At 42.9% G+C, this 18,859-nt stretch overlaps 1 protein-coding gene across 1 annotated transcript in view; it reads left to right on the top strand.

The window, feature by feature from the left end:
* LOC126426758 (uncharacterized) overlaps positions 1-18,859 on the top strand; it is a 441,752-nt gene that overhangs the window by 327,297 nt on the left and 95,596 nt on the right. The window contains exons 22-24 of the mRNA XM_050088747.1: positions 2,619-2,765; positions 8,500-8,619; positions 13,464-13,597. Of these exons, the coding sequence (XP_049944704.1) occupies positions 2,619-2,765; positions 8,500-8,619; positions 13,464-13,597 (401 nt within the window). The remainder of the gene's footprint in view (positions 1-2,618; positions 2,766-8,499; positions 8,620-13,463; positions 13,598-18,859) is intronic.

Below are 18,859 nucleotides of genomic sequence, written 5' to 3'. Positions count from 1 at the left end.
GATAAATACGTACTTATACTAACTTACAAAGAAAATTAAAGAATGTACCGACGATTTCCATGAGATACCTTCTTGGTATCAGCAACAATGACGACGCTGAAATACGATTTATCCTCTCACCGAACAGCGAGGATGGATGATTTAAAAGTGGAATTAAGAGGAAAAGAAAAGGACCAAATCGTCTCTGGTTAAACAAGTGGCCTGATGAGGGTTTTTTGGCCTAGGATGCCAATCGTCGAACCCGGCTGTGATCCCTGCCTTGCACAGTCGGTTGAAGAACTGACGGCTTCATCCCAGAAAAAAAATGTGGTGTGAATATGAAGTGATTAGTGTGAAGTGTTTCTAAGACAACCTATAAACAAATGTGAAATTTAGTTAAGGGCATTTTGCCTAGGCCCATTAACTCAACTTAAATATTGTAGAATGTATGTACTGACTTGTTGAGTGAATCTGAGAGTGAGTGTATTCGCCGAAACAAATACCCTCTCCTGTCACAAAAAAAAAAAAAAAAAAAAAAAAAAAAAAAAAAAAAAAAAAAAAAAAAAACCCTCTTCAAGACATCACAGTCTGGGGGGCCGTGTAACATTACGAGTCAAGACAGCTGTAACGGAACTTGAATAGCGTAAAGTTATCGTTAAAAACGCACGCCGCGCGATTTGTTATGATTTGGTCGGTCATAATAGTAGTAACATGCTTTTGAATACAATTAAAATATAACGGCGATACCTGTTTAGCGTTATTGGAAATAATATGTAATAAATTAATGAGTAAGGTAGCCGATCCTATATGAAGAGGTAAAATTGGGCATATTAAGGTGTTTTGCTTTATATCGACTAAGCCGATGATACGGCGTCTTTTTTTTCCGTTTACTCTTAGAAGAAAAAAAAAGAAAACAAGTAACGAAGTGCTAATTGTGCGTTGTGAAAAATATAGGGGCGAATTTTAAATAGCTACAGTGTATAATCAGATTAACAAATGGACATTCAGTTACGCGAAATAGCCGACAGTGAAGTGTGGTCATTAAATTGAGTACACCTACAGGGCGGTCAATTCCAGGATAAGTCTATTCGCATCTCACGAGGCACGCGGTATTGAGACCGGTCTTTTTTTTATTATATCACGGAGAGCGGGCTTCAATTTATAAAAAGGAGAAAAGTTGTATCATTATCATTGACTGTTGGTGTTAAGCAACCAAAACTGTTCATCAAAGGGTTTCGGTGAATGAGTGGTGAATGCGAAATGAAACTGTGAACGAAGTTATGTTAAATAAAGCAGAAGAGACAAGACAGTTTGGTCGTATCTGTTATTATTCCATAAACCGTAACATTTATTCTCGTTGTACGAAGCCTTTATAGACGATCGTTATGACAATTTGCTTTGAAGGGATCTCGTTACGAGTTAAGTTTGGCGACCTGGTCAACAGGGGATAGTTCGTAGATCTTAACTACTGCAGCTATTCTGGAATCAGGTGCTACCGTGACCGTTGTGTGTTGTCAATGGCTTAAGGTCATCATATCTCATGCTCTTAAGATCGACGCGCCTTTCCTCTTGGTATAACGGTGTCTCACGGTAACCACGACAACGCCGACGGCGAAGGAAGATACGGTAGAGTACCACACGTGCCATTGTCGATTTCTTCTTCAGTTGCATTACTGCGTACAGAAACGTTTCTCTTTGATGCTCCAAATTTTTTTCCTTCACTTGTTTTCCTCGGTATCAATATTTTATCTCTGTGTGACTTTTTAATGAAAAGCGCTCTTCACTCTTCTAGCAGGAAGGTTTGCATCGATTTCCTCATTCTCAAACTTAGGTTTTGAATATGCTTTTTGTGGCAGAAAAACTACTTTTTAATTTTCACTGGATAGTTTAATTTTCAGTGGGTAGTCTTCTCTTCCTCTGGTATTTTACATTTTGTCCAACATTTGTTAAATAGTTAATTTTTGTGCTTCCGGTTGTTCGGTGGAGTTGTGGATTCCATTTTCCATATCGAAAATTTTTGTGTCCAACTTGCCTCTTCGTCAGCTGCAGTGAGGTAAATTCTTACGTGTACTAGGTGTGTGTCCCCTGATCGGACTTGGAGTATTGTAGCAGTTGTGCTTATATTTATAACACAGTTAGACTCCCGGCACCCGCTTCATCCTTCTACGCTCGTTTGTTTCAAGGTGCCCGCACTTACTTTCCACTAGACACAAACTCCCACAGCATTTCCTAGTTCTGGATTAGCTATCAAAATATTGTGCTCAAAATGGAATTTACGACTTTGCCGAACACTCGAAAGAACACCATTAATGAATTGCAGAGAAAACTTGATGTACAAAGAGTACTCTAGAGCCCCACAGCTTTGCCGAAAGGCATTATTAAATATACCACCGAGAAGTTTCTGTTAAACCACTTGTCACAAGATAAAATTCTCTAGCAAGTTTTGAGTGATACGTGTACAAAACTGTGTACAGTTTTTCTCTGTTTCACTGCTCCACTGCTTGCTGTCACTTTTTATCTTTCTCAGTTCTGTTACTCTTTTCTCTGTTTCTCAGTACTTTCTTCTGCTGGGTCTAGTTTACCTCACAGTTCAGTTTTGCGTAGCACCTCACACAGGGGTCATTCTGGCCGTGTTGCAGTGTGGCGACAGACGACTCCGCCGAGTCGACGGCGACGCCGGGCTGCGGTGACGATTCGATAGGGCTGAAGACGCACATTTCGTCAGCTCTGGGAGGTCTGCTGGACCGGGCGCTCGACAACTGGCCGGAGAGGGGACTCGGCCGAGGGTAGGTGGAGAAGTGCACACTTCTCTAGGGCCTACACAACCGGCTGCGTAATTCAAATCTAGTAAATTTGTATGTTCAAATTGATGTGTAGCGTATGAAATCTGTTGAATAATTATTTAAAGAGCGTTAAATGTTTGTCACGGTTTCTATTTATTACTAGATATTCGTGTCTCCAGTTTTGGCATGCTATTGCCACAAATAGATGCGGTGTGAGCATTTACCGAAAAAAAAGTTTCATCCGTAGCTAAAGGAAGTAGTTCTATACTCAGGTTGGCTATTTTGGCCATAATAATACCACTTTTCTCCTTACAGTATGATCCTATTTTGTAGTGAAGTATACAAGGACATTTAGTAAGTAAACCAACACAATTTTTTTTTTCTCAAAGCAGGTTGTTTTTTATTAAGGATTCCAATACACCATTTTATTCCTCACTCTTTTTGGCTACAAACCTCAATTTTTCAACACAATCTCCTTCAGCACGACGACCTTACTACACCTTACGTGGAGTGATACACACACGGTACCACTCCACCGATCAGCGTCGGAGCCGAAGCCTCGCTGCGTCGATAACGTCACACGTACTGCTTGCTGTTGACTGGATCCTTCATCGGACTAATCAGGCGGAAGTTGGAAAGTGCGAGATATTTGCTGTAGGGAGGATGAGGAAGAACACTCCAATAAAGTTTTTTTTGCTCCCCTCTGGTGCGCAGACTTGGGTGAGGCCTCGCATTGTCTTGGGAAAGGAGACGTTTGTTTCCATTTTTTGGCCTACGAATATCTGTGGTGCTTCGGTTTTCCACAAAAAGAAACTCGGTGACCCCTCCTTGTTGGGAACGCACCTCCATTACAGAACCATTTTCAAGGCTTCGTGGAAGTATAGGAACTGAAGCGGGAGTATTTCGTTGTTTCCACAACACATTATGCATTTTTTTCAAGTGAAATTGGCTGAAACAATAATTGTGTTGCATTAACAAAACTGTTTTCCTTAACCTCTGGATGAAACATTTTTTTTTTCACATTCATCCGACACCCCTCAGTGGAAATAGTGTGTCACATTCAGTAATGCGAAGATCGGTAACCCTGACTTAATAGAAAAGTTACTGAGGACGAGGTGGATTGCACGAGTTCAGTGACAGTACGTCAGCCCTTGCACTTCTAAGAATTATGGCTTCAGTCGGCCTCCTACTTTTCCTTCTATTGGAGTGCACTGCATCCCACTTTTAGTCATATATCGATAGACATCAGCAGAGTATTTAAGTGAAAGCTCATTACGTGCTAGCAATTCTAGAGATCACAATATTCACATAGTGATAAAAAAAATTTGATGGCACATAATATACAACTGAAGGCACTACTGAAACTAATAAGGTGCTATATTTGACAGTTTTGTCATGCTGTCAGTCACTGGTTTCACCAACTTGCAACCTGCCATTCTAACCTAGACCTCAAGTTATATTAAAAGTTACTTTGTCACCACAATCCTTTGAAGAGAACAAATGCCGAAGATGTCTGTTAGGCAGAAGTAGTGTAAAACTGCTTGCACAAGAAATTGAAGCAAACAGTGAACAATTTGATGATTAAGAATGTATTATACAGACTGAAGCGACAAATGAAAATTTATACGAGCGTGTGGTGTCTGAAAGAACAGAAACCACACATTTGTATAATTGATTCGCTTAGATAGGCAATGGATCCACCTTTTTCAGTGAGAACGCACGAGTACTACTGAATTCCTGTGGGAATCTCGGTGAAGCGAGCACAGAGGAAATGGACATGTACTGCGGATAGGTGGCACTCGGTGGGAATGTGGGTCAGCCGTGAGGCGTACTGAGATTGTCCACACAGTTGCAGTAAAACTGTGTCCTGGGTGGTGCAGTGGTTAATGCACCAGCCTATTAAGCAGGAGATCCTGGGGTCGAATCCCGGTCCAGTACACATTGTCACTCGTCGCCGCTGATTCTGCAAAATGTCCGATGCAGCTGAAATCGGTAATTCCTTCTCTTTCCTTGCCGGTTGTCTATCCAAACGCCATCATCTGGGTGAACAGTGACACGAAGTGTGCAGCGTGCCACGGTCGCAGGCTGTTGGGAACAGTATCGTTCTGTGGGACATATTCTCCTCTGTTTGCACGGGACCTGTGGTAGTAATCGAGGACACGCTGACAGCTTCGAACCACCTGCATTCCTTCGTACTCGATGTCTTTCCTGACAGCAGTGTCATCTGTCAGCAGTTTAATTCTACATGTCATGGAGCCAGAACTGTGCTACAGTAGTGTAAGGAGTCCTATAGTGAACTCACGTCGATGTCTCGGCGACTAAATTCGCCTGATGTAAATCCGGTGGAACCCATCTCAGTTGCTATTGGGCACAGTCACAACATACGCAAATCAGCAGCTCGTTACTTAGGTGAATTACACGTCTTGTGCGTACCTCCACAGACCTATCGACAAACTGTCACATCCCTGATATGCAGAATCGGTGATTATTTTGTTCTAAAGACAGACAAATAAGCTGTTACGCAGGAGGTCACAATGTTTTGGCTCATCAGTGTATACTGGGTGGAGAAAAATTGTGTCGAGAAAATTTAACCCTGGTTAGCTGATGCCAGTAGGAACCAAAGTTACTGATGTTGTGTAGGTTGACAACGCACAATTTTTAAACTACGGAAACTTGGCACCACTTGCTCCGATTGGCCGTGGGATTGCCCTGTTGCCAGATGCTCTGGACTACGCACGACTCCGAATGCTTTGCCTGCTGGATATCGTGATGCATCGGAGGCACGCTCGGTGGTAGTGCGCCGGCCGTCCACTGTGGGGGGCCTGGGGGCGAATCCACCGGGATCCCGACACGTCCATTGTACTTTCACGATATGACGTACTGGGAACAAACACGTCAACAGGTGTCAGTTCGTGTACAGAAAGTCTTTTACAAATTGTGTCAGCCCTGAAAAGGGCCTTTTTTGTAGCTAGGACATTGTTTACTTAAACCATTTTCCAGAACTGGCGACCCTCTGACGTGACACGAGCTCGGTAACGTCAAATGGTGTTTTGCTGAATTCTTTGAAAGATTCCTAGCATTGCACTGATGTGATTGGTGGCATGTTGAATGCGTTTCATGTCCAGGTGGTTGAACTAGCACCTTGGAGAAGGAAAAAATCCAGTAATGTGAGGTTTGGTGATTGCGGGGGCCTTGTACTACGAGCACTTCTGCCAATTACCCCACCATCGAAGAGTTCATTCAAATATCTGCACAAAGCACCGTGGTGCAACCACGTGCGTAGCCATGCGTCTGGGGAACGTCTTCCAGCAGGCCGGGTAGAGCTTCTTGCTAGAAGTGAAGGTAATTTGAAATGGTAAGTAGAGGAGGTAGACGTACCGGCCCAATGAGACGGTCACACCGCAATGCCTGCCCAAATGTTGAGCGAAAATCGTTCCTGGCGTCTGTGGACGTACACGATCCGAGGGTTTCCCCTTGCCCAGTAATGAACACTTAGAGTGTTGTAAAGCCCCTCCCTGTGGAAGGTGCACTTATCGGTAAACGACACAATGGCGGGGAAGTCGGGATCTCGGGCAACGTGTCGCAGAAACCCCCAGCAAAACCCTAGCCTGTGTTCATAGTCCGCCACAGGATTTAGGTCTCCGACACGGTGGAAACTGAATGGACGGTGGCCATCAATCATCAAAACCTCCCAGATTAACTGATGAGTGACCCCCAAGTCATGCCCAATCGCTTGAGTACTTGTCGTAGACGCTTCCTCGAAGCATTTGAGAACAGTCTCTTCAAATGCAGCATCCCGTTGTGTTCGACGTCTTCCAGCATCACTATAATATCCCGCTAACGAGCCTGTTTCACCAAGTTGCCGGTGAATTGTTGTAAATGTTTGCAGGTGTGATTGGTGTATTGCTGCGTACTGTTCCTCATACAAATGTCGAGCTTCGTGCATATTACTGTCGATTAGCCCGTAAACGAAAACTGTATCTCGTTCTTCAAACGAATACTGTGCCGCCGTGCTTACTGTATGACTAAATCGCAGGTGACGTGTCTGTGCTTTAAAGCAAAGCTTACGTGTGAATTCCTCTGACGTGAGGTGGAGACAAACAGCAAAACCTATTCGACACATTTGTGTACCATGTCAGGACAGTGACGGGGTGAGGGACATTCGTATGTGTGAAGCGACAACCGTAGTGCTGTTCGTCAACCCACGATCGGCAACAGGGCAATCATGTGGCAAAGTGGAGGGCACGGTGCCAAGTTTCTGTAGTCTAAAAATGGCGCGCTGTCGGCCTACACGACATTAGTAATTTTGGTTCCTACTGGCATCGGCTATCCGGGGTTAAAATTTTGTGACATATTTTTTCTCCACCCTGTGTATATGCAAACTGAAGTAAGTAATGAAAATTTGTATCGAGGCTGTTCAGGTTTAGGAGGAATACCAAGTGGGCTGAGGTATGACTGGAAATTTGTTCTGAAGAGGGGTGTGTGCTCGGGTAGTCCGTGCACTTGCGCAAAGCCACTGTGCTGGCGTGATGTAGTCGTTAGCACATCTGCCCCGTGATCAGGAGACCTGGATTCAAATTGTGGCCTCGGCACAAGTTTTCGTTTGTCGCTTCAGTGTGCATATATACAGTGCCGTTTTTCTGGGGGAATGCTGGGGGATACGTACCCCTAAGCTTTTTCGTCGACAAAGTAATTTTTTTACAATGTTGAGAACTTGGAAGAGTGCCAAAGATTTATTTCACGGACGTAAATGTTTTATTTCATTTTTTCATGTTGTTAATTGCAATACGAACAGGACCAGGGCAGTTTCTGGTGGGAAAAGCGATGTCATTGACTCTTTCAAGCATTTGGAAACTGCGGCAACCGTTCCGGACAACTGAATCGCTGGCAGCCAGTTCGGCAAGCGTGTAGTGCCCTCGCCCCCTAATAGTGGCCGATGGTAGTGCTAAACGGATATGCGTATGCTCAAACACCGAGCTACCGATAGATGTCTCTAAGGTCCCGCTACCGTCATCCTTCGAAATTCACTGCTGTCTTTGTTTCGTTATTCTTTATTTGTTTGTGTTTGCTGTTACGTTCTTGTCGGTTGTGCGAAGTTTTAGTGTGTGTCCTGTCTTTCGTTGCAACTGAAGTTGGAGGTGAGAGATGAGCAGAAAACTAGGGATTGACGGGAATCGCATGCTTCATTTGAGGTTATGTAAACTGAAGTGTTCGATACCACATTCTCTTGTATGTTTGGGTGTTTCTCAGTATCGCCTGATTCATCTGAACAGCATTTCAACTGAAGAGTCCGATACAATTTTTTTGTAGTTCGACATGTTGATGACATTCTGGCTAAAAGCAGGTGGGTGGTATCCCGTGTTTCAGTTATAAGTAATTTTCGCTGCATTATATCGAATGTCGGAGTACCCTCAAACTTTTTTTTAGAAAAAAAGCACTGCATATATACATCACAGATGTTTGAGACTTGAAAAGGCCTCAGGAACCGTATAGTTTTGTTTAAATAAGAATGTGTTTTCCCATATGAGAATGTGCTAGCATTCGCTAAGAAATGGTTCACAGGTGAATAATTCTGTTTAAATGGGAGTCCTTGTCAGTGGGTATGTTGTAAAAGAAAGAGATTTTTTTTTTAAATAAGGAGATAGTGGATAAGTACTGTGGTTATTGCAGATGTATTGGTAGTTTCTGTGTAAATGTGAAGTACGGCAGAGAGCTGTGAGTGGAATTGTGATTGCAGTGGCTCCGCCCACCTCTCCAGCCCCGACCGGCCGACGCCGAGCCACCGGGGACCCGCCGGACAGACCCAGCCGCGCAAGGCCGACTCGCAGCGCTACGCCTGCTTCTACTGCGAGTGCCGGTGAGTGCGCGAACCGCCGGTCGGCTCGCACGTTTTTGGGATATCTAGGTGTTGTGTACATCTGGAAGCTCTCGAAACTACGAGGTGAGCTCAAACTCCACCGGATGTGGTTCGGAGATATTATTTTACTGTTTTGCCGTAAGAGAGCCGTGATCTCTGGTGGCTTGCTACGGAATAATTGCTATTAGTTTGATTCCTTACCCTGATTTACCTTTGCACCTATATTGCACAGAATATACCAGCAAGATAGTGCAAATTTCAACGATATGACTCAGCGATGTGGTGCAGTGGTTAGCACACTGGACTCACATTTGGGAGGACGATGGCTCAATCCCGCGTCTGGCCACCCTGATTTAGGTTTTTCGTGATTACCCTAAATCTCTTCAGGCAAATGATAGGATGGTTCCTACGAAAAGAGCACGGCCGACTTCCTTCCCCATCCTTCCGTAATCTGACGAGACCGATGACCTCGCTGCTTGGTCTCCTCCCCCAAAATAAACCCAACCCGATCGATGATATGCGTCGTGTGTCTGTTTGGACACACAGTTTTTCATTCATTCTTTCACAATAGTAACACTCAGTCTGCTCTTTGTCCTCAAGCTAGGGATAGGACTCAGTACTGGTCAGTCCTATCTCAGGTCCGTTTTTTCGGCAGTGTTAGTTACACATTAATAGTGATACACAGCAGTACGTATAGGCATGTCGGTGGAGAATTGGTAGATCCGCACATCACGTACGGGTTCACCGAACACAGTGGAGGAGCGGCGTGACGGAGTCGTGCCGAGTTGTTCGCACAGTGAGGGCAGTCACATCGTACCGCTGTTGCACGAGTCTGAGGGATGTAGCATTAACATCTGTTCCGTGTTGTACGTTTTGATGCAGAAACGAAGGTACCTCGGGTAACAAGGCGAATAAGTCATACTCGCGGTATTACTCTGTAACGAGCCACCGGAGACGACTGGTCCTTATACCGAAATACTCGGAAAGCATCCCTGAACGACTGAAGTTTTGTCAGTGGAGGTTGAGTTGACCCTGTGTAGCTTGCTTGTTTAAACTGTTAGTTTTTCTGGGAGGGTCGAGGGAGAGGTTGAGGAGGGTCATAAAGTAGGTGCAGGTCACTCAGACACCCTGTTGTAAGAATGAGAGGGGAGGAAGCTGAAGAACTCCTCTTTTGCAGCATTCCTCAACCTGGTGCCCCTTTCTGGAAGGAACAGTTCCGAAAGCTATATATTCTTTTTTCCTAATTTTAAATGTTACTGTTGGTAGGATTTGAAATTTTCCCTTACAAGATTTTTCTCTCATTCAATTTTCCTTTTGCTGCAATACATAGACCATGTATATTGTTTCAGTAAGTTAAAACTGGCAGCATATGAAACGGACCAAACCTCAGTAAGTGTTTAATACGTCACTACATCGAAACTGCATATTTTCCTTGAGTTTCACAGGTTTGTTATCCAGTACGGTGTCCGCTTGCTTTTGCTTTTGTCAGTCAAGGCACATGACAAGACATCACTGTGTTGTCAAACTATTGTGTGGCAGAATTTAGTTTGCGGGGTATGCATAGTATGATAGCTTCTTATAAAGATCACGTTTGTTGGCTCCGTCAACTTGTAAACAATTTAATTGACTTTCGATCGAACCTAGACCACTGTCTGTCTAATAGATCAGTCTGTATCCAAAAACTCATTGTTCCACAAAATATTATTGAATAAACATAAATATCATCAGTGTTCTATTTTACTGCCAGAAACTCTTTTTTACTGCCAAAAACTCTTAGGGATGCAGTAGCGGAAAAGCTAATGAGACAAGTTTGTTGCATGTGTCTTATGTTAATCAATCTGTACATTTAGCAAGCAGTGAAGCAAACTGAGGAGAAAATCTGAAAAGCAATTAAAACCTCAGTAAGATGAAATGAAAACTTTGAGTATTACCTATAGGCTATAAGACTGTAACTCGGCTAGAGACTGGAGGAAACATTGACAAAAATGAAACGAGCATAATAGATTGAAGTAAAATTAGGTCAGCCGATTCTAAGCCAATTGAATTTATAAAGACAATAGTCGAAGTCTGCTATTTGGCTAGCAAAATAACTGATGATTGTTGGAATAGAGAGATTGTAAGATGCAGACTGGCAATAGCATGAAGGACATTTATAATAAGAGAAATTTATTTAAATAAAAAATAATTTAAATGTTAGGCAGTCTTTGTCAGAAGGTATTTGTCTGCAGTAGATATTTCATGGAAGTGAAATGTGGATTTAAAAAGTTCATACGCAAAGAAAGTAAAAGCTTTTGGAATGTTGTGTTACTGATGAATGCTGAAAATAATATAGGCACATCATATGACTAATAAGGAGGTACTGAATATAACGGGGGAAGAAAGTAATTAATGGTACAACTCTACTAAAAAAAGGGATTAGTTGACAAGATTCATCCTAAGATGTCAAGAGATAGTTAATTTGGTAATGGTGTGAAGTGCAGGAAGTAAAAATTTTAGAGAGAGATCAAGGTTTCACTACAGCAAACATATTAAAGTGAATGTAGATAGCTATAATGGCACCTAACTAGTCTTGGGAATGAAGATGACCTCAACAGTTTATCATTACTGCATCTCTTTTCAGTTCAGAAGTGGTCTTCTGTTTAAACAGTTGCTCGTATTTTGGCAAAGAATCTGAAATGAAAATTGTATTTGTTCTGGACTTCAGTTTGCTCTGTGAGCTGTTTTTGCTGTAGATTTCAGCACAAACTAAATCTCTGTGATGTGTCACAGATAGGCTATAAATAACTCTAACGCGGTGTTCTTGTGCAGCTTAAATTTTTAACAATATATTCTTTATGTCTGTTTAAAAAAAATACATTTCTCCTTACCTAAGGAATGAAGCAGATAAATGTTACAATGTACACAATCACAATACTAGAACAAGTGAGCGTACTTAAAAAAGTGTAGGTCATAGGCTGTTTATATGTAATACAATTAACACACCTGAAGCTGAAATATATACATCTACCTTCACGTTCTCTGAGCTAAAATGGATCCAAGACTTCATAGATAACCAAAAGACAATAATAATCAAAATTACACATTTTTACCAGAAATGGAAACATACTGCACTTGCAAAATTTACTGTGTGTCACAGTTGGACACACCTTTATTTTCACAGTTACACTTAAAAACACATTACATTGTGTATCACATTCATCTAGTTCACTTTCAGGAAATATTAGCCCCATTTTTCTTAGTTTTGGGTTTCATTCACATTTTTACTAGTCCCTGTTCACATATTTGTGAGTGCTAAAACATTGGTATTGTCAAGCAAATTTACAGGATACGTGATGACATTCTTTCTAGTGCACGGGTGTACACCGTGAAGGGTTCCTCGATCTCTGTTTGTACGCTTATTCCACAGACGTGATAGAGTTTGTTGCAGATTCTTCCTTTTCTAACTTCTTAATTTGTTAAAATTGAAACAAATGAGCCCCCAGTCACTATTATTTTTAGTCTTATTGTCCAGGTTTCAACACTTGTAAGAGTGCCTTCATCAGAATTAAAACAATTAAAATGGCCTATAACATAGTCACAAATTTATAGGAAAATACATTTCTTGTACAAAAAGTGTAAGTACTGACTAACAATAAAAGAAATACTTAACAGGCCAGAAGGGCTTTAGTCGCAAAATATATCAAAATGAATGCGTGAAGGCGAGCCACTGGGCTGCTCGTACCTGTACAGCCACAGGTTGCTACGGACTTAATTTGTTCTCAGTCATTAGAACAATACATTAGTGATAGTGTGTCGTCTTCCTAGCACGTGTAAACTGTCAGTAACTTGAGCAACAACAAGAAATGTGATACAGGTTATCACTCTTTGTCAGTGCTCCATTTTAGAAGCTACAGCATTAATGAGTTGTTTCGACGGCTAGAAAAATACGAGCGACGGTGCATTCCCCCTAGCGACCTGTAACACTGTGCCGTCATTAGTCGTCAGTACAGAGCAGTAATTCTGAAACGAACTCTGATATCCCGAGCCGGTGAGTTTGGAAGCCCACCAGCAGCCACGGGCCTCGACGGTGGCCGCCCGCACCACCGTCCACCCGCGTGTTACCCGTCGCCCGCGGTTCTCACCTCTGCCCTCTCCCGATTGGCCAGTCCCGACAACTTCACGAGTCATTTCTGGTCTTGTCAGATTCCTATCACTGTAGGAACCGTCTCACAAGAAAACGTACATAATTTTCTTACTCGGTGTTGAGTAAGTTGCAAATTGGCCACAGACAACCTTCAAGGGGGGGGGGGGGGGGATTATGGGTCTCTAAATTGGAACTGCGGCCTGTATTGTGCGCTGGCAGTTCAACATGAGTCACATACATAACAGCAAATTTCTAATGCAAATATTCCACCTAATTATGAGATAATAATGTAAAGTTTCCAGTTTTCTAAAAGCTTGGCAAATTGTGCACGGATAATCTGAAAACCGGACAATCCACATTCAGATAATCTGAAACTTTCTATAACTTGGAGGAAAAGATAGTCTCTGTGTTTCACTAAGGCAGTGAACCAAGTCTGTGTAAGAAAACTTTTTATATTCTTCAAACAATGTTAAGTCGGAAGTCTGGATTATTATATGGTATTGCCTGTGTTTTGAATAAGTTTGAAGCTGGAGCATAGATACTATAGTGTAATAATTGTGTAAAGCAGTCATAACACGAGTTGTTTTACGTTCCATTTATTTCAACTGTTATTATTGTATTGATACTATTTCTTACATTTTGCAGGAGACATAAATTTGACAGTTGCAGGCAAATTAAATAAATGAATTGTAAATAACAGTACTCGCCGGGTCTGTTGCAGGTTCGAAAACCTGAGCGCTCACAAGTGGCACACGATTCACACGCACACGAACGAAATGATCTCTTCCGAGTCGAAGGGAGTGAAGCCCGAGGATGACCCGGCTGACGCGTCTGCCGGTGAAGACTCCAACTACAGTGAGTCTCTCTTCTATTATTTCTCTCAGTTTTTGTTTTGTCACTTCTATTGTCCACCCTTAAAGTTACTGTCAACCTTTAAAGTATGTCGAATGCGGCTGCCTGCTCCTGTCGCTTCTCTCTGTTACCCCTTTGTTGCGGCATAACTGCCGCCTCCTATATTGACGACGGTGGCTCGTGTCCTAATGTGTGCCTCACAACTAAATTTTTCTAAATTTTTATTAATTTCTTTTTATTAGACATCTTTTCTCATTTACTCACTGTAACTTGTTCTCATTCCTTGCTTTGCAATCCCACCTGATAAACAGTCTCTTGTACCACTGAATTTGAAAAAAGTGTAACCTTTTCATTCCTGTCCTCTCCATTCTATTCTCCAAGTTCCACCTGTGGACACAGTTGTTCTGCGGCTGTAGCTTTCTGTGTGGTGTCGCAGGTTTTTTCAGCACGTCTGACTAATAGTGTGTTTCCAGGTATTATACCAGTTTGTCAAATCCATTTTATGCACAATATTTCGATCTTCCACTGCGTCGTCTTCGGGGTCTGCACACTGTCATTTGTACATTCTCGCCGCCTAGACTCCGAACAGATGGAGAACTGTTGTCATCGTTGCGCCGATGTTCGTAACCTAGTGTGACTCCTGCTGCCCACTAGGCCCTTTGATATTCTTTTGTTCTTCATAGCCCACTCTGACTTCTGTGTAAAGCACAATCTCTCAGAGTTTCTCAGTACCAGGTGACATTATGCCTGGCGAGATTGTAATAAATTCGGTGCTGGAAGTGGAGCCCTGATGAAATTGAAAACTCTCATCAGCCTTCATATCCACCAGAGGTGGAAAATGCTCGGAGAATGTGCCTGTCCTGCAGACTTACCAATGCGAGAACTGAAAAGTTGGGGTTGGGAATCAAACTCAAAATCAGTTATAAACAGTGGCATGGAACCGACAATAGTTTAGAGACTGAGTACATGGAACATCCACATCTACATCAATACTCTGCAAGCCACCTTGAGGTGCATAACGGATGGTACATCCCATTGTATTAGTTATTAGGGCTTCTTCCTGTTCCATCCACGTTTGGAGTGTGGGAAGAATGATTGAATTCCTTTGAGTGTGAAGTGATTATTCTAATCTTATCCTTACAATCCCTGTGTGGACAATACGTAGGGGGGTGTAGTATATTCATCGAAAAATCATTTAAAGCTGGTTATTGAAACTTTGTTAATAGACTTTCTCGGGATAGTTTACGTCTATCATCAGAGTCTTCCAGTTCAGTTCCTTCAGTATCTCTGTGACACTCTGCCACGGGTTAAACGAACCTGTGCCCATTTGTGCTGCCCTTCTCTGTATACGTTCAGTATCCCCTGTTAGTTCTATCTGGTACATGTCCCACACACTTGAGCAATATTCTAGAACCAGTCGCACAAATTGATTAGTAAGCAATCTCCTTTGTAGACTACTTGCACTTCCCCAGTATTCTATCAATAAAAACCGAAGCCTACCACCTACATCTACATCTATGTGATTACTCTGCTATTCACAATAAAGTGCCCGGCAGAGGGTTCAGTGAACCACCTTCAAGCTGTCTCTCTACTGTTCCACTCTCGAATGACAAGCGGGAAAAACAAACGCTTAAATTTTTCTGTGTGTGCCCTGATTTCTCTTATTTTATCATGATGATCATTTCTCCCTATGTAGATAGGTGCCAACAAAATGTTTTCAAAATCTGAGGAGAAAATTGGTGATTGAAATTTCACGAGAAGATCCCGTCGCAACGAAAACCGCCTCTATTTTAATAATTGCCACTCCAATTCACGTATCATGTCTGTGACACTATCTCCCCTATTTTGCGATAATACAAAACGAGCTGCCCTTCTTTGTACTTTTTCGATGCCATCCGTCAGTCCCACCTGATGCGGATCCCACTCCGCACAGCGGTACTCCAGAATAGGGCGGACAAGTGTGGTGTAAGCAGTCTCTCTAGTAGATCTGTTGCACCTTCTAAGAGTTCTGCCAATGAACCGCTCTACTGACAACATTATCTATGTGATCACTCCAATTTAGTGTATTTGCCATTGTAATCCCTAAGTATTTAGTTGAATTTACAGCCTTCAGATTTCTGTGACTTATCACGTATTCGAAATTTAGCGGATTTCTTTTAGTACTCATGTGGATAACTTCACAGTTTTCTTTATTTAGGGTCAATTGCCACTTTTTGTACCATACAGATATCTTCTCTAAATCATTTTGCAATTCGTTTTGATCATCTGATGACTTTACAAGACAGTAAATGACAGCATCATCTGCAAACAGTCTAAGACAGCTACTCAGATTGTGTCCTATGTCGTTAATATAGATCAGGAACAATAGAGGGCCTAAAACACTTCCTTGGGGAACGCTGCATATTACTTCTGTTTTATTCGATGACTTTCTGTCTATTACTACGAACTGTGACCTTTCTGACAGGGAATCACGGATTCAGTCGCACAACTGAGGCGATACTCCGTAGGCACGCAGTTTGTTTAGAAGACGCTTGTGAGGAACGGTGTCAAAAGCCTTCTGGAAATCTAAAAATATGGAATCAATTTGACATCCCCTGTTTAAAGCACTGATTACTGCACGAGTATAAAGAGCTAGTTGTGTTTCACAAGAACGATATTTTCTGAATCCGTGCTGACTATGTGTCAATAAATCGTTTTCTTCAAGGTACCACATAATGTTCGAATACAATATATGTTCCAAAACCGTACTGCAAGCAAATTGATGTTAGTGATATAGGCCTGTGATTCAGCGGATTACTCCTATTTCCCTTTTCGAGTATTGTGTGACTTGAGCAATTTTCCAGTCTTTAGGTATGGATCTTTCTGTGAGCATTTGTATACAATTGCTAAATATGGAGTTGTTGTATCAGCGCACTGTGAGAGGGACCTGACTGGTATACAATCTGGACCGGGGCCTTGCCTTTCTTTATTAAGTGATTTAAGCTGCTTCGTTACTCCGAGGATATCTGCTTCTACGTTTCTCATCTTGGCGGTTGTTCTTGATTGGGATTCAGGAATATTTACTTCGTCTTCTTTGGTGAAGGAGTTTCAGAAAACCGTGTTTAATAACTCTGCTTTGATGGCACTGTCATGAGCGACTTCACCGTTGTTATCGCGCAGTGAAGGTATTGATTGCGTCTTGCCACAGGTGTGCTTTATGTAAGACCGGAATCTCTTTGGGTTTTCTGCCAGATTTTGAGACAGAATTTTGTTGTCGAAATTATTAAAAGCATCTCACATTGAAGTGCACGCCATATTTCAAACTTCTGTAAAACTTTGCCAATCTTGGGGGATTTTGTGTTCTTTTAAATTTGGAATGCTTTTTTCGCTGCTTCTGCAACAGCGATCTGACCCGTTTTGTGTACCGTGGGGGATCAGTACTATCACTTATTAATTTATGTGGTATATATCTCTCAATTGCTGTCGATACTATCTCTTTGGAAACATTCCACAACTTTTCTACACTTACATGATCAGATCGGAAGGAGTGAAGACTGTCTCTTAAAAAGGCATCAAGAGCATTTTTACCAGCTTTTTAAAATAGATATACTTTGCGTTTCTTTTTGATGGTTGTGGGTGTTAAGGTATTCAGCCTAGCAGCAACTGCTTTGTGGTCGCTAATCCCTGTATTCGTCACAATACTCACTATTTGTCCAGGATTATTTGTTGCTAAAAGGTCAAGTATGCTTTCGCAATCATTTACGCTTCGAGTGGGCTCGTGGACTAATTGTTCAAAATAATTTTCTGAGAAAGCATTCAGTACAATTTCGGATGACTTTTACGCCTGCTGCCAGCTTTAGACGTATAATTTTTCCAGCATATCGAGGGTAAATTAAAGTCACCACCGACTATTCTACTTCAATTTCGCTACAAGGCAAACTACTTCTGACAGCAATAAATACTCCACCACCAACTGTATTTAATCTATCCTTTCTGAACACTGTTAGATCGTTTGAAAAAATTTTGACTGAACTTATTTTGGCTGTAGCCAGCTCTCTGTGCCTACAACTATTTTAGCTTCAATGCTTTGCATTAGTGCTTGGAGCTCTGGTTCTTTCCCAACACAGCTACGACAATTTACAACTACAATACCAATCGTTTCTACAACTACCTTACTGTGTTTTACCTGCCCACTTTTAGACGGACGTCCCTTCTGTGGTTCCCTGAGACCCTCTAACTTAACAAACCGCCCAGTCCCTTCCACACAGCCCCCGCTACCCATGTAGCCGCCTCCTGTGTGTAGTGGACTCCTGACCTATTAAGCGGAACCCGGAAACCCACCACCCGATGGCGCATGTCAAGGAATCTGCACCAAATCTGAGCCTCTGATTCAGACCCTCCACTCGGCTCTGCACAAAAGGACCACAGTCGGTTCTATGGACGATGCTGCAGACAGTGAGCACCGCCTTAATCTCGGAAGCAAGACTGGCAGTCTTTGCCGTTTCCACTAGCTGCCCGAAACCAGACAGAATCTGCTCCGATCCAAAGTGACACACGTCATTGGTACCGACATGAGCCACCACCTACAGTTGGCTGCACCCTGTACTCTTCACGGCATCCAGAAGCACCCTTTCCACATCCGGAATGACTTCCCCCGGAATGTGCACACAGAGTGCACACTGGTTTCCTTCCCCTTCTTGGCAGCCGTGTTCCTAAGGAGCCCCATTACGTGCCTAACGTTGGAGATCTCAACTACCAGCAGACCCACCCTCTGTGAATGCCCAGACCTTGCGGGCCCGAGAAACTTCCTCTGGAACAGGGTGGACGACTGCATCCAGCTCAGAGACATCGTCAGCCACAGATAGCGCCCGAAACTTATTCGTCAAACGAACCGGGGAGGCCCTACGATCGGCCCCTCAGAAAGTTTTTCGCTGCCTGCCAGACTTTGGGATGATCTCCCGCTCGACCACAGGTGAGGGGTCAACCTCAGTGCAGGCAGTACCCGGGGCAGCCACAGCAGCGGACCGATCGGAGGACACGCGGGACGTGCTCGACGTCCCTCGCATCCCCGCGTTCGATCCGACACAGTGACGCCCCTCGGCAGCAGCCTCAAGCTGTGTGACGGAAGCCGAAGCAGCCTGGAGCTGTGAGCGAAGGGTCGCCAACTCGGCTTGCATCTGTACACAGCAATCACAGTTCCTATCCATTACTGCAGTCGCTCCTATTTGAAGTTCGTAAAAATATGTAACAAGCGAACGGTGTACTCCCCTTATTTGTAGCAGGAAC

Source organism: Schistocerca serialis, chromosome 11 (assembly GCF_023864345.2).
Source record: "Schistocerca serialis cubense isolate TAMUIC-IGC-003099 chromosome 11, iqSchSeri2.2, whole genome shotgun sequence".
Classification (NCBI taxonomy): Eukaryota; Metazoa; Arthropoda; class Insecta; order Orthoptera; family Acrididae; genus Schistocerca; species Schistocerca serialis.
The sequence above is the reverse complement of the archived record's forward strand: the minus strand, read 5'-3'. Positions and strand labels throughout refer to the sequence as shown.